The sequence below is a fragment of the Triplophysa rosa genome, linkage group LG13 (assembly GCF_024868665.1).
Source record: "Triplophysa rosa linkage group LG13, Trosa_1v2, whole genome shotgun sequence".
Classification (NCBI taxonomy): Eukaryota; Metazoa; Chordata; class Actinopteri; order Cypriniformes; family Nemacheilidae; genus Triplophysa; species Triplophysa rosa.
Window position 1 is genome coordinate 20,550,473 of NC_079902.1, and position 25,105 is coordinate 20,575,577.

Sequence of the window (25,105 nt, forward strand, 5' to 3'; positions counted from 1 at the left end):
AGGCGTGTTGTGAGGCGCACATGACGTCACATTTAAGCGACGTCTCATGCCCATTTTGACATTAGTTACATTGCGAATGAAATGTGTACAGTTACATACAGCAGGAAATTAATTATCTTTTGTAAACATTCAAATTAATATTTAAAAGATGTGATATTCGACTTGCTTATGTGAAGTCTAAAACTGCATAGGTAAGAATTTATTTATTTGATCTAACGTTAGTTGACCAGCAAGTAGCCATTTCTTGATAAATAGTTATTAATAGGTAAAGCATTTTTGGTATTTTAGTGTCATTTAAAATCAGCCTGTTTACGTTTCTGTGTCTACACAATTGGTTTACTTGACACAGATGGCATGTTCCTGAAAGGTAGTAATATTGGTAATAAAGAAACATGTAAAGAGTGTGACACAGAGAAACTGAATAGAAAGTTAAATAGACGTCGTTCATTGATTTTGTCATTTAATGGATTGTTTTAAATTGATTCCTAGTCATATTAAAATGTCTTTATTATTGACAAGCCAACAGCAACATGCATAACAACTATCATTAATATTATAGTAACACTATCACCAATACCATTGCAACACCATGCATTTTACAGATATTCCTCCTTTATCAGTTTTGTTTTTTAAAGGTGTACTCAACATGATGTGGCTGAAGCTTGCCAGGTCAACCAGGTGGATATGTCGCCACGACAACCTAGTGATGGCAAGTCCGTACATCAGAAGTGTATCTAAAGGCTCCTTCAACCTGGACATCAGAGTTCAAACCAACCAGCCTTTTTGCCCCAGGTCTCTCCTCTTAACCGGCCATCCCTCCTACATACTTGCCCTGAGGCTTCAGCACAGAAGAACTGTGACCACAGATCGACCAGGCTGGTATGCAAGCATAGCAGAATCCACCCCTGTGTGCCTGACGGAGCAGCTCCTGGTGTCCACTCAGCAGATAACTGGACTGCCGTGGTGGGCCAGCATCATGTGCACTACGCTGGCTCTGCGTACTGCTGTCACGCTTCCTCTGGGCATCTACCAGACGATCATCATCGCAAAGGTTGTGTCACGAGCTTCTGTCATTTAAGTTGTTGTATTTAAAAAGAGAATGAGCAGCATGGTCTAAGGAAAAAGCAAAACATTTTTTAAAGGGGTCATATGGCGCGATTTTGTGTTTTTCTTTGGTGTGTTATAAGTTGCCCGTGCATGTATTAGACACGTAAAATTGCAAAAATGAAAGTGTTTTAAAAAAAAAGATGCATTCTGTCTAAAAGCGAATGCTCACCCAGACCTGCCTGAAACGCCTCATGTAACCACACCCCCACAAATCTACGTCAGTTCGTGGTATGATTTGACTAAGACCGCCCAAATGTATACGCAAGTAAGGTGGGCGTACCTGCCAGTACAATTGCTTTGGGACCTGATGTTCCAAATATGGTAAGAGGCGTTACATTTCCTTCACACGCTTGCAGTATTCGACCAATCACTACGCACTGGTTAACTGGCCAATCATAGCACACCTCGCTTTGTAAAAAATCTGCGCGTTTCAGAGAGGCAGGGCAAAGAGGAGATATAAACATGCACGGTGTGTGGAAAATACAGCGTTTTTGAACCTTCAATCGTGTATACACATTGCATTATATCTAAAACAAACTATAATATTCATTTTAACCGTGTCATATGACCCCTTTAAACGGGCTATGTTTTTATCGTTCTACACATTTTCAATACCGTACAATTGTAGTTTTTTCATTGATGTCTATTTTCAGTGTTAGTCAGGGTTTACTCCACGGACATAATCTAAATAACTAAATCAGAATTTTGAAGTCTTGAGAAAAGATTGAAAATGAAAGATTTTCAGAAATAATTAAAAAAGTAACTTTAATATAAAATAAAAATATTCGTAATATATACTTAATTATAATAACTTAAAAATACCAAATACTATGAAATTTTAAAATTATTACACTTCTTTCAGTTCAACTTCTTTTCTGATGATAATATAATTTACATTGACACATTTTACATTAAATTAGAAACAGAAGCTAATGTTCTCAGACTTTTGGATTGTTCTGTATGTCTTCACACTACACAAAACTCTTATTTGAAAAAGAAAGCAAAGAAAATCTTGTTTGCCATGTCGTATTTAATAAGCCTGTGTGATGAATTGAACACAAGCGCTGGTTCCTGCCCATCAGTTTTGGGTAAGTTACTATTACTAGTTAATTACTAGTTACTAATTACATATTCAATAGTGTAATTAGATTACTGTACAAATTACTCTCTCCAAAAAGTATTTAGTTACTTATTACTAATTACTTTCTATATCCTATATCCGCCTTGATTAGTTAAGTGATTCAAGGACAGACATGAAACGGCTTATTTACTTCATTCAAATAAATAATATTAAACTACATAAAGTTCTCTTATTAACTGACCAAAGTATTACAAATGTGAGAATTATACATTAAAGCACAGATTTTAAAGTTAGACTTTGAATTTTGATGTCAATTCCACTATTGCACACGCATATATTACACAAAGTATTTAGTTTAATTACATCAGAAGTAACTGTAATTAAATTACAGAAAAAATAAGAGTAATGCCCTACTTTACTTTTTCAAGGGAAAAGTGATTAAATTACAGTAACTAATTACTTAGTAACTATTTACATCCAACACTGCTGCCCATGTGGATTTGTTTGTTTATATGTACTTGGTAAAGTGCAGGAGGCACATCTTAGAGGTCAGCAGATATTACAAAGTAAACATCAGAGGCCATGTTCTTTATTAAGAATCTCTCCCAGCTGTGGGATGTTTCTCCTTCCAAGTACAATGGTTTCAACAGAAAGAATGCGTCCCCCTCCTTTTCCTCCCCTTCTGATGAACTGTAGTATCTCTTTAAACTGATATGTTTAATAGTTAAACACTAACAGAGACTCAACCGGATCAGTTGTCCGTTTCAATGAGCTTTCCCTGTTGATCAAAGCTATTTTGCAGTCATGGAAATTTGTGTGGGAATTTAACCATTTTTATTTAGAAACACAGGCAGGAAATGGTTTTGTTTTTCATTTCTATTAATGAAAGCACTGATCCCGCTTGACCAAGTTTGGTTTTTACACTCTTGTCCAGTTTCGAGTACTTTCATGTTTTTACGATTTTTAAAACTTTTTTTTACTTAAGACCAGAGACTAACCATGTGCCCTTGTGCCTCAGCTAGGTTGAAGCTCTTCAGAAGGAGATTGCTGTGTTAGCCCACCAGTTACGTTTTGAGATCTCTGTGAAAGCTAAAGAGAAGGGCTGGTCAGAGAGAACATGCAAGTATGACATGACTTTTGTGTGTCTTGCGGGTTTAAAGGGTATATTTGAAGAGTTTATTTGCAAAAACAGATTTTCAAAAATCACATTTTTTATTGTGCATTTCAAGTAATGGCGATCAACTGCAGTTAGGTTGTTTGGATAAAGTAATAATAACTAAATAAAATACAGCTAACTAAGGGGCCGATCAGTCAGAACACGTTTTTGCTGTTAGACGCGCCTCTTTTGAATTGTTTTTAGTTGGCAGGGAGCGTTTTGGGCACTGCTTAGGCCCGATTCATATTTCGCGTCTAAAACCCCGCGGAAAACGCGAGCTGCACTGCGTTCTCCCTTTTTTCCAAAGCGCCTGGACTTTGCGCTCTCCTGGCGTCTGTCGTCGCTAAGCAACCATGGGCTTAAAGGATATATGGATTATATGCACTGAAAATACCTCGCAATAACTCTTCTACTAGATTTAGTTATGCTGTGATCATCTGTGTCTCCATCATTTAAAATAACGGAAAAGACGCGAAATGGGAATCGGGCCTCATGCGCCTCACGTTTTTGTCGGAGCGCTCTGAGCGCCTAAGGCCCGGTTCACATTTCGAGTCTTTTCCGCGCGCATATTGCGGAAATAGGGGGTGACGCGCATGCGGTGCGACACGCTCTTTTTTTAAGGCGCGTCGGCGCCGCATGGAGATGAAAAAATCTCAAATTTTCAGAAAGCCGCAAACGCACCGCAGGTCACGTGACAAGAACCAACCAGCCAATATAGACAAGCTCAATGAAAATGGAGACACAGATGATCACAGCATAACTAAATCTAGTAGCAGAGTTATTGCGAGGTATTTTCAGTGCATATAATCCATATATCCTTTGTTTATACCTCCTCGTCTCAACGGCTATCGTGGCCCATGGTTGCTTAGCGACGAAAGATGCCAGGAGAGCGCAAAGTCCAGGCGCTTTGGAAAAAAAGGAGAACGCAGTGCAGCTCGCATTTTCCGCACGGTTTTAGACGCAAAATGTGAATCGGGCCTAAAGTTGAAAAAAATACTCAACTCTGAGCAGAAAAGCGCTTGATGTCATGCGCCTTTTTTCCCATTGTCCAATCGAGTGAAAGGAGAGGCGGGCCTTCCGATGTGGTGACGGAACTTTACAGTTGCTTGAAACGTCCAGAGACTGCAATGATGAAGGAGAAACTTGTGTTGGCTGACGCGGGTTAACCGAGCAAGGTCAGAGCAAGCGCCCTCTGCTTGTACCTTAAAGTTTCTAGAGCGCTCGCGCTATAATCCTTGACTTGACAGGACAGCTGTTTCGGTGGTTACCTAGCAACATAAAAAAACCGCTGCGCGCTGCTCTTTTCTAAGGGTGCGTTTATACTTTGCATTAACATGCGATTTCGGTGATCCGAACAAGCAGATCGGATCTTCAGACAATCAGGACACAGCGCGTTTACACTTGTCATCCAGTGGCTTCCACATCTGTATAATGTGATCGGATCTCTATAGTTTCCCGCCCATTATTTTAATAAGCCTGCCATTTAAAAATAGCCCCAGTGCGGGGAGATTTCACACAACACGTATAACGGGGAGAATGAGCATGTTACACATTTGATACGCAGCCATGTTGAACTCGAGGCAGCGGTGGGAAGTAAACCGCGGTTAAAGCGATTATCTATATGTGAAAGTACAAGCAGAGGACGTTTGTAAAATGACAAACAACAGCTTTTGTACTTGAGCTGTGGCGGGTTTCACTAGTGCGCACACACACACAGACTCTAACGGTGTTTTTAAACACATCATTTGTTTATTCATGTCACAGACACATAAAATAATCACATAAGTAGGCCGAAGTTCCTATGATCAAAAGCGAGCACTTACATCGTTCTCGTGTATTTGGGTTGGTTCGGCTGAAAGTGACAGCGCGTCGTTTCTTTGGTCTGCGCCCTAAATAGCGTGATTACTGACATGAGCACTTAGCAACACTATACAATCTTGTTTCTGTGTGTAAATGATATACGGTGTATTCAGAGCTCCGTTTCAAGCTGCCCGTCTGCCGCTTAATCTGTCTTCCGGGGACGGTACTTTCGAGTCAGATCCGTGGGCGTGGCTTGTTGGTTTTGACTAAATCTTTGGTGTTTCAAGTCTTACGAAACCTTCCCTAACCCACACCCTAACCTTACTCTAACCATCTAAACTACCTATGATTGTTAAAAAAGATGAAAAAACACGTTTGGGTGATGCCGTCAGGCTCGAAACACCAAGGATTTAGTGAGAGCCGTACGAGACACAAGCGGCAGCAGCCCTCGGGGAACCGGAGTTGATTACGCCGTATAGGCTACAGTAAATACACAAACGTATGTTAGAAACAAGCTGGTATAGTGTTGCCATTCGTGTCTGTGACACGAAAATAAACAAATGATGCGTTTTAAGCTGGCGCTGTGTGTGTGAGTCAACGCCATTCATGGCAGTCACAAATACAGCGATGATACAGCTGAAGTGGTCAAGTAAAACATCTCGTGTGATTTGACATAAATCCTCTGTAGGTTAAAGTATCCATGATAATTTCGTGGGAAAACGAACGACTGTGCAAGAGTACGTGAGCAAGAGTAAACTTTCCTCTGTATTTGTCAGCTGCTCCGCAGTCTGACAGGTTTCGGACAGACGAGAGAATAATGATAGCAGGCGGGGTTTTCTGTGAAGTTGTACCAGTAAATGTAGATAAGCTGTCTGGATTGCGTTTACATTACACTGAGATCCGATCACAATGCGTCCTCGACTACCTCTGGATCAGGACACGCTGATCGGATGACATTCCGATCAGAAGCGCGTTTACACTTGTCTTTTCAATGTGTATGTGGACAACATCCAGATACAGGTCGCATGTTAATGCCAAGTGTAAACGCACCCAAAGAGTCAAGCAAAAGATGATCATGAAAAGCACGTTCTATGTGATCACCCCCTAACACAATAAAGACATGATAAAACAACAAAACAGAGTTGTCTGTTTTTGCAAAAAAAATCTTCATTTCTTGAATTACTGCTATGCTATACTAAAACTATACAATACTAAAACTAAATTGATTTACTTGAGACACAATTGTTTAGGATATTAATTACTATTTTCTGAAAATCCTTATTTTCTCATCTCATATTTTCTTTTTTAATCATAAAACACTTTTTTTGTTCGGCACATGCTTAAAGGAACAGTTCATTCCAGAAATAAAATTAGCCTATATTTTACTCACCCTCAAGCCGTCCCAGGTGTATATGACCTTTAAGCGGACCACAATCGCAGTTATATTGAATAATACCCTGACTCTTCCCATCTTGGTAACGGTAGTGGATGTTTTTAAAGCCCTAAAAAGCGCATATATTCGTCATAAAAATAGTCCACACGACTCCGGGAGTTAACATAAGTCTTCTGAAGCGAAACGAGGGGTTTTTGTAAAAATAAACATTTATATTTCAATAATTATCATGGCTTGGCTTAATTATTAATTTATGGCTTCGGGCAAGTATGCGTGTTCACGAGTGAGTCGAGTTACGGCAGACCTCTGACCCGACGTATGACATGAACTGTTCCTTTAAAATGCCAGTCGGGTGAAAAATTAATTTTATTCAAAATATAGTCTCTGAAAACAAGTGTTATTGTAGATCTAGGATGTTTGGATGTTTTTCTTTTTAATGAGAAATCTTGCTACTGTCGTACTTTAACGCAACCTATTTATTTTCCCTGTTACACTATAGGTTTCACTTTAAGAAGAATCTGAGGCGAATCGTGTCTGAGCTTTACATCCGTGATAACTGCCACCCATTCAAGGCCAGTTTGCTGATTTGGGTACAGCTGCCCATGTGGGTGTGTCTGTCTTTGGCCCTGCGAAATCTCAGTCTGGGAATAGGACATGTTCCTCTCGGTAAATTGAATCCATTAGGTTTCCAGATACTCTTTAGACGTCTCTACAGATGTCTCTATAAGCTCATTAGATTTAACAGGACCATAATCCACATCGGTGAGACGCCTAACGTATATTTTCTCACATTTCTCAGCATCTGACGCGGCGCTGGCGACAGGAGGCACCCTGTGGTTCCAAGACCTCACTCTTCCCGACTCCACCTGGATAATACCTGTTTCTCTTGGCCTCATCAACCTATTTATCACAGAGGTGAGGCAGATGTTCACGTTTGAACTTGCAAGGTTTTAACATAGTCATTTTGAACTTTAATACCACTTAGGTTCATTGTGTATGTGATGAATTATCATCCACCCTTCATTTATAAGATGTTACCAAGAGGGAACGCCGACGGGCTCATGTTTGGTGCGCAGGGAGTGGTGGATGCTGAACGATTTTTTTATAACACTTCTGAATAGTTCAACAGCAAAGACACTTCTGTACTTGTTTCTGCTTGCCGATATGCACGGGCCTTAATGTTTAAGCCGGATAAAAGTTCCTTTAACAAATATGTTCAAGAAATATTTCATTTACCGAGATGTGTTGAATGCTCTTGACTGGCTTTGTACAATTCACCTGCTCAAAGCAGCATTCTTGTCATACCATGTTTTGTTTGTTTACTCTCTAGTTGTTTTTTGTTTCCAGATATTCGCCCTGAGACAACTAGAGCCTTCAAAGTTCCAGAAGTACGTAACCAACTTCATCCGAGGAATATCTCTGGTGATGATTCCTGTAGCCGCCACAGTCCCGTCTGTAAGTGACCAACCCCTCCGCTACCCCGTTCAGTCACTATCTCATCTATCTGTCTACAGTAACTTAAAGTGTTTGGATCATGCTCCGGCATGTATGACATAAAACTCTCTCACGTTTTGAAGAATAGACAGCAGCACGTGTTATCTGGGTCTGACACAGATATACCCCTACATGTGCCTCTTGTTTTGATGCTTTTGATCACATCACAAAAGGGAAATATGAAGGGTTTTGTTTCTGAGTCTGGATACAAAATAAAAAGATGTCCTCTGATATATCCAGCAGATGTACAAATTGATGTCTCGTGCTTGTCTAGCTTTGCATTTCTGTTGTGTCTGCTTGTCTTATGTAAGAGCAAATGAGACATCTCTTAGTACGTTGAACATGAGAAGTCTTTATAAAACAAAATATTAAATCCAATTGAAATTCTATCCGTTCTTTTCAAATGAATGATGAACATTATTGTATTTTCTTTCTCTCTTTCTAGTCCATGTCTCTGTACTGGCTCATCTCGAGTTGTGTTGGATTGGCACATAACCTGCTCTTGAGGTCTCCTCGTTTCCGGAGTGTCTGTCGAATCCCTCCGACACGCTCGGACTCTGAATCTCCATACAAGGACATTGCAGCTGCCTTTGTGGCCAAGTACATTAAATAGATGAGTAAAGGAGTTACACAAGCATCAATCCCTGAAAAATGTTTAATGTGACCAGAACACGTGGATATTTGTATATGGATCATGGCACTGAACCAGAAGAAAACAGTGATACAAAAACTGCAGATTCTTAATTGATAATTATATTTAAAGGGACTCCAATGTATAGTACGGTTTTATGATGACAGTGAAAATAAAAACTGGAAAAGTCTTGTGCTCTTCCTGTATGTTTGGCATCACTATTCGAGGTTGAGCATTGAGTCAATTTAATACATTTATCAGCAAGACTTATCCTAATGTGTGTATTGCAACATCACCATCTCCAAACTGAAGGGAGGACAGGTTTGCTCCTGTTATTATAAGCCCAGAGGATGAAGTTTATCCTGGGCGGGGTCTAGCTCTCAAACCCAAACAGAAAACCACCAAACGCTGAAGCAGTTCGAGACCCTTCACACATCACCATGATCTTCTTTCTCCTGTTAACACTGACCATCGTGGCGTCGGCCAGCCGGGTACCTCGCAACTGCGGCACCTGCGACCCGAGTCTGTGCGAGCCGCTGCCGGCCGAGGGCTGCGCGTCCGAGACGCTCGTTGACGCGTGCGGCTGCTGCGCGTCCTGCGCGTCTGGAGTTGGAGAGCCGTGCGGGGGACGCGGAGCCGGAGCAAAGCGCTGCGCATCTGGACTCGAGTGCGTCAAGAGCGACAAGAAGAGTAAATCAGGCGTGTGCGTGTGTAAGAGCGACTATCCCGTGTGCGGATCCGACGGGGTGAACTATAAAACCGGCTGTGATTTAAAAGCAGCGAGCGTGAGAGCTGTGAGGGAGAAAAAACCCGAGATTAAGATCCAGAACAAGGGCAAATGCGCTCAAGGTGAGATTTGTGTTCACTTGATATTATAAAAAATATAAATTGCCTATTATATTGATGTTATATCATATTAACTCATATATGATATACATTCAGGTATAACCCTTACAGAAAAGACACACGAAATTCACATGTGCAAAAAACACATGTGATCACATGTGAAATGTGTGTTTTTGGAACATTTTGGTGTGAATTCCATGTGAATTCCCACGTGAAACCCATGGGATAACATGTAAAAACCCATGGGATAACATATGCGACATGTCTCCACATGTGATCACATGTTCTTCACGTCACCACATGTTGCACATGTCATCCCATGGGTTTTTATATGTTATCCCATGGGTTTCACGTGGGAATTCACACCAAAATTTTCCAAAAACACACATTTCACATGTGATCACACGTGTTTTTTTGCACATGTTAAACACATGTTGTATACATGTGATCACATGCGAAAAACATGTGAAATTCATGTGTCTTTTCTGTATTAATGTCATTTTATATAACTTTCATTTATAGGCTACTGTATATTCCGTGTTGGAACAATATTAACAATATTATTAACGATATAAATGTTCAAATTTCACAAAATGTTAAAGATTTACGTTAACCTTCATTTATGGTCACTGATACAATATATTATAATATGTCTATACATTCTAGGGAACAGTCTCTAAAATAAAGGTCCCTAAAAGTATCTTTGTGGACCCATGTGGTGCCACAAAGAACCTTTGACATCCATGAAAAGGATTCTTGTAGAGAAAAATGTAATACAGATTATAAAACTGTAGGAAAGACATAATTATTTTATGAAACGTTCAAACGTTCTTTGGGGAACCAAACATTTTCTTATATTTTGGCACTTTTGTAGTTGTAGTGCAGGCCTACTGAAATGTATATGCTAAACCTTATTTTAAATTCTATAGGTTTTGTAGTTATTTATTTATACATTTTTGGGCGTGCATGGTCATTTTATTGTGTTCTTTAACGTGACCGAAAATTAAAAAAACATGGTGTGTAAATATATTATTCCTCTCTTTCCGTATAATTCCATCAAATCTGTCATAATGTACAAAAACTACAAAAGCAATTCATGACTAATCATGTATTACGAAGTGTTGCTCATGTGATTATAATGGCTTTCAGTAAGGCTTTTCAGTATTGCACTGCTTATATCTCAGAGTCTCCCGTGTAAAATGTGACCCTGTGGCCTCAAAGTATACACACAGAGAAATAAAATGTTAACATTTGTGCACAGCTGTGTCGAAAACTACTTTTAAACTTCCCTTTGTTTTTCTTGGGTATTAACATAATCTAGATCCGGTGTTCACTCACATGATTCAGTGGTCACGGGGTTTGTGTTTCTGTATTCCCATGGAGCACTGATACAGCAATCTGCCATTTGATCAGGACGAAATGAATTTACACACACAGATATATTGTCAGTGTGTGTTGAACAAACAACTGAATTGGGCCAGAGGACATTGTTTTCATACAGGGTGGAAACGTTTCGTTATCCCTAGACAGACATGTCTGAAATTCCAGCCTCTCGGGTGAATATTCAAACGTGGAAAGGGAGATCTGCTCTGATCAAATAGCTCTGCCTTGGTTAGATAAACACTAAAGCAGATTGTTGCTTTAGAGCCAATTCAGACTGTTTGAATCAGCGAACTTTCGTGTATATTTATTATAACAGCATTCTGGCGTGAGATGAAAAGAACGAAGATTTAATTCATGAAAAAGTGTCTCTGGCAGAGATTTCTATGAGAGCTTTATTCGACCCATGAGCAGCAGGGCGACATTTTACAATGTCACAGACCTCAGCGGGACAAAAAGTAGGTTAAATTGCTCTTTCCTAGCTCATGAAATTGCTTAGGAGAAATAAAAACAGAAACAAATGAGACAATTGTTAAAATACATGAAGAGTGTGGAGGTAAAATAATCTGGATTTGGGTAAATGTGATGAGAAATGTTTGAGTTCATATTGAGATCTTCAATAATATTGACTTTTGATTGCAGACTTGGCACATCTGAGCTCAGTTTGTGACATTGTTGAGATCTCCTCTTAAACTCTAATGGAGACATTTGTGAGATTTCAGGGTTTTTTTCTTAAGAGAAATAGTTGAGACGCTGGAGGTTTAGCATGTTTCCATTTGCTCTCCATTTAATCTTGATGTCTAGGAAGCACAGTTTAAATACTAAAGAGATCTCATCTGTGATCTATCGTTCTTATGGTCGAGTGTTCTACTTTTGATGATTTTGATGAGGCTAAACATTATTTTTAACTTAAGCGACGCATTCCAGATAACGGCCTTGTGTCATCCTCATTATAACCTGTCAATCACTCCGTTGTGCAAACTCTCTCCCTGGATTCTCCACTCTTTCAAGCATGAAGCCCACAAGCTGATAACATTTGCGTGGCATAATAACATAATCATAAGTCGAAAGCAAGCTCTGAATCATGTTTGTATGTCCTGCACAGCACCTGTTATTGTGACAGCTCCAGGTGAGGCCTGGAACGTGACTGGATCTCAAGTCTTCCTGAGCTGCGAAGCCACTGGGATCCCCACCCCGGTGCTCACCTGGAGAAAGGTACAGAACATGTGTCGCTTTTTAAAAATCACTTCTCTGCTCAACAAAAAAAGAAGATCTGTGTCAAGTGACTTGTCATTTTCAGTGATGTATGTTAAGCTATTTATAATGATATATGCTGTAGCTCAGGGCAAAATCTTAAATGGAAAAAGGAAGGAGGGAAATACATTCCCAAGGATGTGTTTGTGAATACTGTACAGCTCCAGCTATGTCAAAGGATGTCCAGCTCTATGAATAACGGTTCACTGAAACAATAGCATTACTAACAAGGGAGGGTTCAGGACAGGAAAAGCTTTATCAAACATGCCATCAGTATCACAGTTTTCCATTGTAGAGCTAACAGGATTCAGAGTCTCTCTAATCATAGAAATGTAATATCCCTTGAGAAATGCATTGCAGAGTATTTAGAATATAAGTCACAAATTTAAAAAAACTTTGAAGGGCCGGATGTACAACTGACTGATGATCATTTCCTGGTAAACAACTTCACAGTAGCCTCTCAATAGTTATATCTAAAGCTCTGGGAAGTTTAAAACGGGTTAATAATAGGTTTTATCTAGTAATGAGAAAGGGTGAAAAGAGTACCTGATAAAAAAGAAAAGTTTGCTCATAAATTGCTTAGCTGATTTACTAGAATTATATATAATAATAAACACAATGTAAAATGTGATATTTACTATAAGTTTGGTGAGAGTATTACACATAATAATTTACGTGCTTGTAAAGCGTATTTGTATGGGAATATTCCATGAATATATCGAGTAAAATTATCTAATTGAATTAAACACACATCACACGATGAACTTAAATAAATCAAGTAGGAATATATATTTTTTAAAAGTTAAATTCACTCAATAATTTGTTTATTTAGTATAGAGATTTTTTTCCATAATTTCAGCTCGAATTTTGGTTCAAAAACAAGAACACGTTCTATTTAGTTTACTCAATTCGTTTTATTACATCTACTACACAGAATCGTTTTTACCGTATATTAATGCTTTTTTAAATTCCCTTTAAATGTGTTTTGTTATGCTGCAATATAGTTTGAACATTAAAATGTACATTAAATCTTTTCAGCACATTTTTCAATAACTTCTTTTGCAAATCTGTTTAACAATTCTTCCAAACCAAAATTATTAATAAAAAACTTAACACCTTAATCTTGTTTGTATTTGGACTCATTCATTAAGTCAGTTTGACCGTTATGATTTTCACAGGTATCTGATGGCAAAGAAAAAATTGTGCCACTTCCTGGAGACAAAGAAAACATGGCAGTTCAAACCCGAGGGGGCCCGGAAAAGCATGAAGTCACTGGCTGGGTGCTGGTACGTTTATTCACTTTAAAATAAACATTTTCTTTTTTATGTTTCTATCAGTAATCCTAATAATAGAACAAAATACAAATGATACATATTTCTTCACTGCAAGTCAAATCTGCTTAGCACTTATAACAGATGGGTGAAACTGATACTATTGCATCTGTTGCAGATATCTCCTCTTACCAAGGATGAAGCCGGTTCCTACGAGTGTCATGCCAGTAATATTAAAGGTGAAGCCTCGGCTGTAGGCACCATTCATGTGGTGGATTCCATCAATGACATTCCTGCTAAGAAGGGTGAGTGATGTTAAATCATGCATGAGTGAACTACAATATATCACTCCAGTTATACCAACATCATACCTCAGGAGTTGTAAAGACATGCATCAGTTGAAAAGTTAGTGTATTTGTAAAGGACTTTTGTTTGCAGCACATGGCTCTATAGATCATGTCCCAGCATGCTGTGCAATGTTTGTTTAGCACATATCGGCTGTCAGGACCTTGTGAGATGCAGTGACAAGCATTTCTATAATAAATATGGCAACATTAAAACATCTTGAAAAGGAACGTGTCCAAGTTTGTTGGCATACAAAAAATTCCAAAATATTATCAATTGGAGTAATAAAGCAATAGTTCACCAAAAAAAAAACAAATTCAGTCATCGTTTATTCATTTTCGGGTTAACGATCCCTTTAAGAACCCTATGTCTAAAAAAATGTGCCTGCACCAAACAAAGACAGAACCTTGATATTTCCAGTTGCTTCCTGCCCTCCTCCCATATGACCGTGCCAAAGAAAACTACATTTCTACAGAAGTCTTAACATGACACTGTTTGTAAACGTTTATCCAATTTATCACCTAAAAGAAACAGATTAAAAATGTTAGAATTCCAAAGGCTTCGAACCCAATTATCTTTTTACCTGGAACACCAGAGATACCAAAACAACCAGTCTTTTTTTTTTTTTAGATCAGCAGGATATATCCCGCCGACTACGCCAAGTATGGATCCAACTATAAATATGCCAAAAATGTTAGATCCTACAGATTAAGAGTTTAGATCTAAAATCTTGAGATTGAACCATTCTTTTGTCTGTACTTGTGCAGACAATACAGACATAACAGGCTAATATGTGCAATAAAATTCATAGATAAACATTAGTAAATAGTGTAAGAGAAAATAAAAGAAAACACTGGTGTATGTCTCCTTTGTTTTATATACAGTTTTTATTTCTGAACCTTATTTCTGTGTAACAGATAGAACGTAAGACATCATTGTCATTGGTGCCTCCTGTGTTTGTTTGCAGTGGTGAAAGATGAGGAACTGTAAGGGGTCTCGGTTTCATGGCTTCTGGTGGGAGTTCGGCTGTATCAGGAGATCGGAAAACTGCAACTCGCTGTTGTTTACCTACACAATAAGCATGCAGACAAGCACATACCATTTTAAGCACTGAACACACAAACACACACACACACACACACACACACGCACACACACACACACACACAGGCTTTGGTTGACTATCCCCGTGGGGACAGTCCATAGGCGTAATGTTTTTTATACTGTACAAACTGTATATTCTATCCCCTATCCCTAACCCTATCCCTAAACCTAAAGATCATAGAACACTTTTTGCATTTTTAGATTTGTAAAAAATATTGTTCTGTACAATTTATTAGCTTTTTTGCCCCTGGGGACCTCAATTTTGGTCCCCACAGTGACACGAGTCCCCATGTGTTTGTGTGTATTCAGGTTTAGGTCCCCACCGGGATATACAAACATGAACACACACACACACACACACTAAATCACACATGGGCACTTTATTCTATAGAAGTTGTTCAGGCACACAAAAACCAGACCCTGACATTTCACCGTCTTCATTCATATTTTTTACCGCTGCAGTCTGTCTGCCCACAGAACAACTTCTATACTGTAAAGCGCCAATCAAGAGCACCATCAAAGTCACTTCAGAGATGCACACACAGATGCACGTGAGCACATATCGCCATACAAACATTCAGGCAACACAAATTCGTTCATGCTGCGTTTGAGGTACTCGGGTATCTCATCACCACTTATCACATGCACGTTTTGCTTCTCTTCTGCAGTCATTTCCAAGATAAGTGTTTTTGTGTTTGATACAAATATTGTAGTCATTCCTTTGTACTTTATTGCAGTTGGCATCTATGGTGCTAAATGGAAAACATTTTGAGCGTTGACTGTTTTTGTGAACAATGTTTAAGAATTTCCCCCAGAGCTCAGTCAAAACAAAATGCCTTAATCTACTTAATCTGAATGTCAAGGAATCGTCATGTAAAACATACAAACGATATACAGCGGATTTATTCAAGATGATGTTTCAGCTGTAAAAATGTAATGCAATGACACATTCACATTACAAATAGTTAACAGAATATGGATTGTATTTTGCCAGTGCACTTACAGCTCTTTAACCATTATGGTTGTAGTAAACGTCCTATAAAAGTCTGAGCATCTAATGCATTTGTTTATACATTTCTGATTTGTGTATCATTAATGAATAAAACATACTTTGAGAGTAGTGTAGTCTTTGTTGCCTACAATTTTGTTAAGAGCTTTGCTTCTTTTGTGCAGATGAAAACAAAAGTAACAACCTTTCACATACAGGAAAACCACTTTTAACTTTTTTTAAAAAAGCTTTATTTTATTTCGAGAAAAAGCAAAACATCGCTTTTCCAGAACAATAACATGGAGAGTCAACAAAATATAAAAAATACACAAGCCCAGCAAACAGGAAGTGCTGTAGGGTTCCATTCAAAATCATTTTCCTTACGATATGCCTTATGCCTCCGATTTCCTGTTTCCCATGATTCATGTGTGTGGGCGTTTAGCTAGTCATCATTCGTGGGGCAATGCTCATGGACATCAGCTCCTGGAACAAGAGCTTACAGGCATACGGCATCCTGACCAGAGAAATCTGAAAGAGCAGAGCAGAAAACAGGTCACTTCCTGACTCAAGTATCGTTTAAAAAGGCACTCAGAGAGTCAAGATGTTGTGCACGTACAGTTTAAATACAAGGATGTTTTGTACTTTCTAAAAGATATGTCAAACCATCCTTTGTATTGCATAAAACTGGCTTGTCACATGCCTACATCCAGCAGGAATTCACTTTTAAATTATGCCCGATGTCACATCTATCAGCAGCTGCTCACCTGTGTTTTATTGCGACAGCCCCTGCACTCATAGGTGTGTGTGCGAGTGTTGGCGATGGCCATGATGCCGCACAGGTTGCAGACGTGGACCTGGTACGGGTCAGATGCCTCAAAAAGCCTTTCCTTCAAAAACTGAGCTGCACCGTGAGCGATCTGACAATCACGTTCCATCTCTCCAAAACGCAGCCCACCGTCACTGCATAAAAACAATCAAACACATGGGTTTAAAGATGGCAGTGATCACAAGATGAGAAGTGACCTCATTTTAATTTCTTTTTCTTTATTAATTTGTAAGCATTTCATTTGATCTTAGAACTACTTTGTACGAGATTTGTAGTGTCAACCTAAATGCTTATAATATAACATTTTGATATTATGTGGCCATGAGATCCTGCTTTGTCTGGTATTTTAGACAAACCCTGGAAAGGCCCCATCTCACCGTGATCTTCCCTCCATGGGCTGTCTGTTGAGAATCTGGACCGGCCCACGGGCTCTTGAGTGGATCTTATCGTCCACCATGTGCTTCAGACGCTGGTAGTATGTGGGCCCAATGAAGATCTGAGAGGTGAGCTTACGACCAGTGAAACCGTTATACAAAACCTACGAGAAACAAGAGCCGACACACTTCATATTGCGAGACTAGTTCACCCAGGCCATGTCATTTTTGTAGAATACAGAAGACAAATTCTTCACCTCATTTCCTCTCAGATGGTAGCCGTATTCTGACAACAGGTTAGAGACTTTTTGTACGTTCACAGCATCGTTGAACGGCGTGGCATCACCAATCTCTCCTTTGTTAGCAGAAACCTGCGCAAAACAGAGAAGAGTTCAGCACTCTGACACTCGTGGTTTCCATGTTTTCCAAAACGTGCTCAGGTTTCACTTCACAAAAACATTAAAGGACGCAAGGCCAAAATGTGGTGAAAAAGATGCGTTTACAAATATATCTAAACTAGCATGACCTTTTGATGTCAACGTGTCCAAACATGTCAACGTGACTCAGCTGGAAACGTTTTGCATCCTCTTTTTTTATAGCATTAACAGATGTCCCAAAAGTATACAACAGTCACAAACAAACAACAAAACAGAAAGACGAGCACAATACACAGTATAAGGATCAGAAAACCGAATTACCTTCCCCTGCAGACACTCGATCAAATGGCCGACTGTCATTCTGGACGGGATGGCGTGAGGATTGATGATGATGTCAGGAGTGATTCCTTCACATGTGAAGGGCATGTCCTAAGAACACATTTACGGTTCAGGTCAGACATCGGCACTTGGGTTTGATGGAAACTGTTTACAGTCCCTGCACTGCGGGTCTCACAGCTGTCAGATGTTTTGGAGACACATCCTGTGTGGAGACCTTCAACCGCACGCTAGTCTAAACAAAGCTAGCCTACACACTCACGAGTGAAGACAGACTCTTGAAATAGGTTTTAGAATTATGTTTCTTACCTCTTGTCTGTATTGGATACCACAGGTACCCTTCTGACCGTGACGACTGGCAAACTTGTCTCCGATTTGCGGAATACGGACCGAACGCACCTGTTGAAAATAACACAAATGCTTTTGCGTACAGTATTTATAAACAACTCCATCAGCGCTTGTTAACATTCATGACCTCGAAGGATGTAAACAAAGTTAAAGCTACGTGAAGATTCGCTTGCGAGTGAGTTTAAGTGTAAACCAGATCTCAGAATGTTGCGACTGACCGATCAAAATCTCATGCTTCCCGTAGCCGTACAATAAAACCACATTAAGAAATTCAAATTAAACCTTATTCATAACCAAATCACTACCCACTCTGATTTTGCAGAACTTGTAGCCCTCCTGGTTTAGAGTGACCATGACTTGGTCGACGATGCCGGTCTCACTGGTGCGCAGGAAAGTGCTGCAGTCTCTCTTAGTGTAGCGGCGGTTGGTGCTGTCCAGCTCGTCGTCGTTCTCAGGAAGAGTCACGGTTTTGCCGATGATGACGTCCTCGCCGGATACACGTACGCCGGGAGCGATCAAACCATCGTCATCCAGCTTCTCATAGATGGCGTGTCGCATGCCTGAAAAACAGGAGAGATGAACCTAACCTGACTGATAAACCTCACAATGCACTTTTTCATAAAAGATTTCAACGGAACGCTAGCTGAGCACGATAAACACAACAAAGCTTCATTCTTCAATGTCGATCTGACTTGGTTCTAACAAGCCGTGAGAGTCATCTTACCACACAGCAAGAACATTTGCTGCTTGCTCGGTTCCTATTGTGCTCCACATACAGTAGATGTATTTTAAACATCACATACGTACTGCTTGGCTGTGATTTGTAATTCCAGCGGTATTTTAGTTTCAGTGGATGACAAAAACGTCACGTTTGGTTAGTTAGGACAATGTGTCACCTTGACAGGTCTCTCTGGTGGGCTTCTCAAAGATCTCTTCCTGGTCAAAGCCTTTCTTCGATTCCTGTTCTTTATAAGAGCGGTAGAACACAGACCTGAAATCAGAGACGGTTTATTCAAAACATTATTCAGATTAAAATCCAACAGGAATGTGAAGTTTATTTCTATAGCACTTTTTTTTATTTGCATGGTTGCAAAGCAGCTGTACATGAAACATATTGACAAAGAAACAACAAAATAATATAGAAATACAAGTATATGCATATATGAAAACATGAAAATGATCAAATGTTTTATTATAGTCTTTAATAGGGCTGTGCACGATTAACCGAAATATATATCACGTGATTTATGCACGGCTTGTGAGTGAAGTACGGGAAAATGCTGCTGCACCCAAAAGCCAGAGGGCGCTCTCGTGCAGAAACTCCAAATACGCACTGCAGAAGAAGACCATAACACACGTAGGCTGCGTCCGAAATCGCATACTGTGACACTACGTACTGAATTTGAATAAGTAAATACATATCGGCCGTCAAAACAGTACAAATGTTCTATATAGTATGAGTAATATGAATACATTTCGGACATACTGCGTCCGCCGTGTTTTATGGTCATGTGACCCGTATGCTCTTTGACCTATGACATATTAACAACAACCTACACGTGAGAGTTGATAAAAACATAATTTAGTCACGAGAAATTAATTTATTGACACTTACATTAGTAACGGACGTCTGCCTTAAAAGTTTTCCGCTATATTTATTTGATCTACTTTTGAAATTTGACCGTTGCTCAGCTCCCGTGGCATCATGGGATAGAGAAGTGTCCATCCGATCCACACTCACGAATCTCGGCGGAAGTAGTAGACCATCCGGGTATTTCACGCCTACTGTTTTTTGCATACTGAGGTTTCGGACATACTATTCATGACTCCATGATATAGTATGGAAGGAAGTAGGCGATTTCGGACGCAGCCGTAGTTCTAGGAAAGGCCTATGGACATGTTTTTTATCACTGATCCTCAAGCCTCCTCAGGTATTTTCATGATAATAAAGTATATTTATAATGATCATGTTTGACGTTGTTGCTTTTTCAAATGCACGTTATAAGCGACTCAAACTCGCACTGCTTTTATATCGAGCAGCATTTCCTACTGATCCCAGAGCCGCGCTTCACGGACAAGCTACGCATAAAAAAATATCGATGCCTTGCATAATCGAGCCAGCTCGATTTCAGCATGATTTATTGGTCATCGCGATCAATCGCGCACAGCCCTTAAACATTTGCAACACTGTCTGTGAATAAATGTCTATGCAGAAGAGCAGATACCTAAAGAATCCACGATCCACGGCAGAACGGTTCATGATGACAGAATCTTCCTGGTTGTATCCAGTATATGAAGCAATAGCCACAATCGAATTGATGCCTTTAAAGAAAACATTCACATCACTGTTTCCCAAGTATTTATAGCCCACAATGCATGTTGTAACTTGGTTTGTGTAAAGTGTGAGTATCAGTGTGATGTCAGACCTGCCGGCAGCTCTCTGAAGCGCAGATACTCCATGGACCGTGTGGTGACCAGAGGTTTCTGGGGGTAGTACAGCACGTGGGCCAGGGTGTCCATACGCACGTGAAAGTTGGTGATGTACACTCCCATGGCTTGTTTACCCATAGCAGACTGGTACGTGTTTCTGGGAGACTGACAAAGTTGATAGGAGATGAATAAGCAACCATAAACTCCAGACCAAACAAAAAAGATGTCACGTTCATGTCATGTGGGCTGGTACCTGGTTGTGATCAGGGAAGGGAATGATGGACGCACAGACTCCCAGAATCATGGACGGGTGGATCTCACAATGTGTGTAGGTGGAGCAATAAGCCACGCCCTTCTCCTGAAGGTCATCAGGGGTCATGGCCAACATCACAGTCTCCTCCTCCAGGGTGTCGATATATTCCACCACACCGCTGGCAACCAGGTCCTGCCAACTGTGCAAAGATCCGTTATTATGATGGAACTCTAAAATACTGTATGAAGTCTGAAAAAATAGTCACACATCTGTACCTGTAGTTATTATATTCTCTCTCCTTGAGCTGGTCAATGTGTCGCCTCTTCAGAAGCAGTTTCTGTTTCTCCACAATAAGAAGCGGACGGCAGATCCTACCAGCGTCGGTGTAGATCCTGATCTCTCTTTCACGGATATCTCTGATCATGGACACCTAGAGCACAACAACAGCACAATTACAACCAGCACAGAGTTAAAAGTACCACTGAATAATAGCGTAATATAAAGGTATAGTGCCACCATTCCATAAGAGCAAAGATGTAACAATTTAATTGGGAGACATTAACGTATTAAAATTGAGATTTTTCAATCCTCAACTATCCCATTCATACAAGTATATTTTTACTTCTGAAGGGATATGTGATGTCACACCTCGGACACAATGATGTCCATCTGTCTCCTCAGTTTTCGTAGAGTGTTCATCAGTTGCTCGGGGTCTTTATGAATGCCCACCCAACAGCCGTTCACAAAGATCTTAGTTGCACTGAGAGAATTAACATACATTTGCACTGTATAAGTTGTTGGTTTTTAAGAACAAATCACAATGACTTCAAATAGATCAATTCAAATAGAGCACAAAGTGCACTTTGTAAACAAAAACATTTTTGATTGCAAAAGTTGATTTCTGGTGTGGTGGTGCCCCCTACAGAGCCCCCACGATACTCACTCTGCAATAGCAGCGGGCGAGATCTCCTCCAGGTTCTCCATACTCCACTCCTCCAAGAACTCCAGGATAGGAGAGGGTTGAGATCCCACAGAGATGTAGGCCATGAGCGCTAGATTCTTTACCAAACCTACAGCATGACCCTGAAACAAAACACAAGTAACACTTCAAGCACTTCTGGTCAAATTCTAAGTTTTGTGTATCCTAGTTCAGATTTATAGTGGTCCTACCTCTGGGGTCTCAGCAGGGCACACCATACCCCACAGTGTGTTGTGGAGCTGTCTGGGTTTGGCCAGCTTGCCGTCTCGTCCGATAGGGGAGTTTACACGACGCAGGTGAGATAAAGTGGATGCAAATGTCAACCTATTCAACACCTGTAAAACAACATTACATTACCATGTTTAGTTGTGCGATCATGTAAGAAATCTGGATTGTGAACATGTTTAAGAATGTAAAGGCCCAATCCATGTACATGGAGTTATCACCTGAGATACACCTGCTCTGGCCTGATGGGCTTTCTTCACATCCCCCCAGTTGCCTGTGGCAAGCGAGTACTTAAGGCCATCAGAAATGATGCGAGTCTTAATGGCCAGCTCAAGATTAAAGTCCTTCCCCCGATCAATAAACTTCTGTGCGTATATCCTGATCTCCTTCAGTAAGTTCTTGAACATCCTGAGAAAAAGAGACGTGCAAATTTAATGAGGCTTTCGAGAGATGATGTCATTTTAAAGCATCAACAGGTCCCGACCAATATCTGATTCAGGCATTTGTAGCCATTCATTTTAGTGGTCTTACCCTCTGAAAAGAAACGCGAGCAGAGGACCAGCAAGATCAAGCCTCTTGTTGCCATAGTGATCTCGGTCATCCAGCTCTCGCCTGCCCAGAGCAGCCAATAGCAGTCTGTGAACCATGTAACTGAAAAAAGAGAGAAAATATCAGTATTTGCTTGTTACAAAGAACACTAAATATACAGATGTATAAACAAACATCATTTACCCTAGGAAATATGCCTTTTTGGTCTCGCAGAAATCTGAGACACCAACGTGTGGCAGCACCTCTTTCTGCAAAACCTCTTTAGCATATTTGATTCTTCTCTCTTTGGTGACACCAGGTTTGGCACCTCTGGAGCCAATAAAGTTCAGAGCTACGTTTTGTTCCTGAATCACAAAGGCCTCGTCTAAAGATGGTTTTACCTGCGAGGAGAATCACGTGTTTGAATTAGCATAGAAATGTTATGGCCTTAATGTCAGTTTTGGACACTAAACAAATAGAGCCTTCAATACCATCTCCATCATCTCGGGGTCATCAAAGTCATAGATGATGTGTTCCAGAATGTCTCTATCAGACACAAAGCCCAAAGCTCGGAACACGATGATGATGGGCACTTCTTGCCGGATATACGGCAAAGTGGAGACAATCCTTTGGCCAATGGCACTTTTCTTTACTCCCTGGAAACAGTAGAATGAGATATTATTGTAAGATTCATTAAACTGAGAAACAGCGTTTGTGAATGCAAGTGTGCATGCATTATGACCGATTCGAATGCTTAGGAACTGACCTGTCCTCCACGGGCCATCATGCTAACCCAGATGGTGCTGGTGGGTCTGGATGAGTTCTCCAGACACGACCTGCACTCTCCAGTATAAGCATACTTGGAGTCTTTCTTAGCAAACACATACACTGTGTTAGTGGCCATTTTTTCTTGTGCGATCAGGACCTAGACATAGACAAAAAAAATCTTTAAAAAAGTCCTAACCAGGAAAGTAGTTGCATGGATGACATTTTTTTGAGTTTTGAAAAAAAGCGGACCTTCTCTGAACCGTTGATGATGAAGTAGCCTCCTGGGTCCAGTGGGCACTCATTCAACTCACAGAGATCTCGATCTGTCAGGCCGCTCAGCAGACAGTATGTAGAACGGAGCATGATGGGAATTTTGCCAATAAAGGTTTTCTGATGTTGTGTCTGTTGTTGCTCTTCTCCGTCCTTTATGATTGTTTTTGTGATGTCCACATACAGGGGAGCGGAATACCTGCAGTCCACAGAATAAGTGTAAAGATTCACATGACAACAAAGTGGTTATGACATGAAGAAAATTGGGATCCCGTTCATTGAAGAGCATCAACTCACGTAAGATTACGCAGTCTGGCCTCATTTGGCATCATAGGTGAGGGAGCACCATCTCTTTCCCAGTGAGTGGGTTTGGACAAGTAGATCTGCTCAAACTTCAGCAGGTATCGGGGCTACAAATGTGAATGCAACCGGATTAAACAAATTGCTTTAGAAGTGATCATTCACAAGCACATGAATTAAGCGTCTGAAGACACTCACCGGCTCCTCCACCTCTCCAGTTGTGTGCTGGGCCTCAGCCTGCAGATCGATGGGCGGAGCATCTTCAACGATCCTCTGCACAGACATCTGGATGAACTCATCGAATGAGTCCAGCTGCTGTCGCACCAAACCTTTCTCATCAAAATATGAGCTGGAAGGAGAAGCATGCCAGCAAGAAACAAGCAAAGCAAGGTAAGTTAGTTTCATCACGTTGATTTGATATTTACTGACTGAGGGAAGCATCTGAACTCGTGTCAACTTCAGCACCAATACAATGGTCAGATATATATTTTTATACACTTTATATCCAATCCTTGTTTACATTACCTGATAACAATCCAACAGGCCTCCTGCCACAGATCGGGGGTGATTTCATCATCATCTTCATCATACTGGATATCTACAGCAGAACATATCACAGATATGAATTAGATTTATCTGAGAATATAGATTCTCAACCAAAAGAAATCAACACAAAAATTGCGAGTATGCATATAATACCTTATGTCTGTTATTTAGTCTTTAAAGCATTTAACCAAAATAAGATCACATTACAAAGACTTTGGATCACAACAATTGTACAGTTGGCCAGTAAAAGTATGCTGAAACAATACTGCTTACACGTCCGAACATATATTGCAAACATTAAAGTTTTCACTACCAACCTGAAAAGAATGGCAATACAATTCATAAACAATAACAACAAAAGTTGAATTGTTGTGCACAGCTTGCTAAATAGCAACAAAGCTAACCGCCTTTTAGCGAAATACGCAGTGTTAACGATGGTAACAGATCTATTCTAAAAACGCACGTTGTATTAAACAAACACCAACAGACCCAAACAACCCTTGACGTACAATTCTGCACACATACCCTCGTCTTGGTCATACATGTTGTTTATAGATTAATATCCTTTTTTTCTGATTAAACAGAGTATTATTTGTGCCGTGCGCCCCGCTGAACGGCGCTTTATGTCTGAACCGCTTAGAAAGACACAGCGGCGTCAGAGTTCTGCGTCACTTCCGGGCCAGCCACATAATTTT

The 25,105-nt window shown here is 40.2% G+C and overlaps 3 protein-coding genes across 4 annotated transcripts; 2 read left to right on the forward strand and 1 right to left on the reverse strand.

Moving 5' to 3' along the window:
• Positions 1-49: 49 nt before the first annotated feature.
• On the forward strand, positions 50-8,882 carry LOC130563629 (cytochrome c oxidase assembly protein COX18, mitochondrial). 2 transcript variants are annotated; one of them, XM_057349319.1, is made up of 7 exons: positions 50-191; positions 621-1,051; positions 3,211-3,311; positions 7,037-7,203; positions 7,337-7,452; positions 7,885-7,992; positions 8,477-8,882. In XM_057349319.1, the coding sequence occupies exons 2-7, from the start codon at positions 647-649 to the stop codon at positions 8,642-8,644; spliced, it is 1,065 nt and encodes a 354-aa protein (XP_057205302.1). In that variant the 5' UTR covers positions 50-191; positions 621-646; the 3' UTR covers positions 8,645-8,882. The 2 variants fall into 2 exon arrangements, with proteins under 2 accessions (XP_057205302.1, XP_057205301.1); XM_057349318.1 differs by having other exon boundaries at positions 636-1,051.
• Positions 8,883-9,012: 130 nt separating this feature from the next.
• igfbp7 (insulin-like growth factor binding protein 7) lies at positions 9,013-15,982 on the forward strand. The gene is made up of 5 exons (XM_057349321.1): positions 9,013-9,511; positions 11,994-12,103; positions 13,321-13,428; positions 13,592-13,718; positions 14,726-15,982. The coding sequence occupies exons 1-5, from the start codon at positions 9,103-9,105 to the stop codon at positions 14,746-14,748; spliced, it is 777 nt and encodes a 258-aa protein (XP_057205304.1). The 5' UTR covers positions 9,013-9,102; the 3' UTR covers positions 14,749-15,982.
• An 80-nt stretch (positions 15,983-16,062) lies between these two features.
• polr2b (RNA polymerase II subunit B) lies at positions 16,063-25,046 on the reverse strand. The gene is made up of 25 exons (XM_057349304.1): positions 24,936-25,046; positions 24,390-24,462; positions 24,063-24,213; positions 23,862-23,974; positions 23,544-23,763; positions 23,293-23,451; positions 23,018-23,182; positions 22,731-22,927; positions 22,530-22,649; positions 22,220-22,406; positions 21,965-22,108; positions 21,738-21,877; positions 21,443-21,554; positions 21,070-21,224; positions 20,795-20,993; positions 20,538-20,706; positions 20,337-20,433; positions 19,008-19,102; positions 18,421-18,671; positions 18,073-18,162; positions 17,749-17,856; positions 17,308-17,421; positions 17,054-17,214; positions 16,615-16,810; positions 16,063-16,378 (listed from the first exon to the last, which is right to left on the reverse strand). Exons 1-25 carry the CDS (start codon positions 24,952-24,954, stop codon positions 16,289-16,291), a joined length of 3,525 nt encoding a protein of 1,174 aa, XP_057205287.1. The 5' UTR covers positions 24,955-25,046; the 3' UTR covers positions 16,063-16,288.
• Between the last annotated feature and the right edge of the window lie 59 nt (positions 25,047-25,105).

Coding starts and splice junctions, on each gene's coding strand:
- igfbp7 (XM_057349321.1), top strand. CDS start 9,103: ATGATCTTCTTTCTCCTGTTAACACTGACCATCGTGGCGTCGGCCAGC. Junction 13,429..13,591: donor AAGTCACTGGCTGGGTGCTG/GTACGTTTATTC, acceptor CATCTGTTGCAG/ATATCTCCTCTTACCAAGGA. Junction 13,719..14,725: donor TGACATTCCTGCTAAGAAGG/GTGAGTGATGTT, acceptor GTTTGTTTGCAG/TGGTGAAAGATGAGGAACTG.
- polr2b (XM_057349304.1), bottom strand. Junction 23,975..24,062: donor CTGGAGAGGTGGAGGAGCCG/GTGAGTGTCTTC, acceptor TCACATTTGTAG/CCCCGATACCTGCTGAAGTT. Junction 18,672..19,007: donor CACCAGAGAGACCTGTCAAG/GTGACACATTGT, acceptor CCTGTTTTTCAG/GCATGCGACACGCCATCTAT.
- LOC130563629 (XM_057349319.1), top strand. CDS start 647: ATGATGTGGCTGAAGCTTGCCAGGTCAACCAGGTGGATATGTCGCCAC. Junction 1,052..3,210: donor AGACGATCATCATCGCAAAG/GTTGTGTCACGA, acceptor TGCCTCAGCTAG/GTTGAAGCTCTTCAGAAGGA. Junction 7,453..7,884: donor TCAACCTATTTATCACAGAG/GTGAGGCAGATG, acceptor TTTTGTTTCCAG/ATATTCGCCCTGAGACAACT.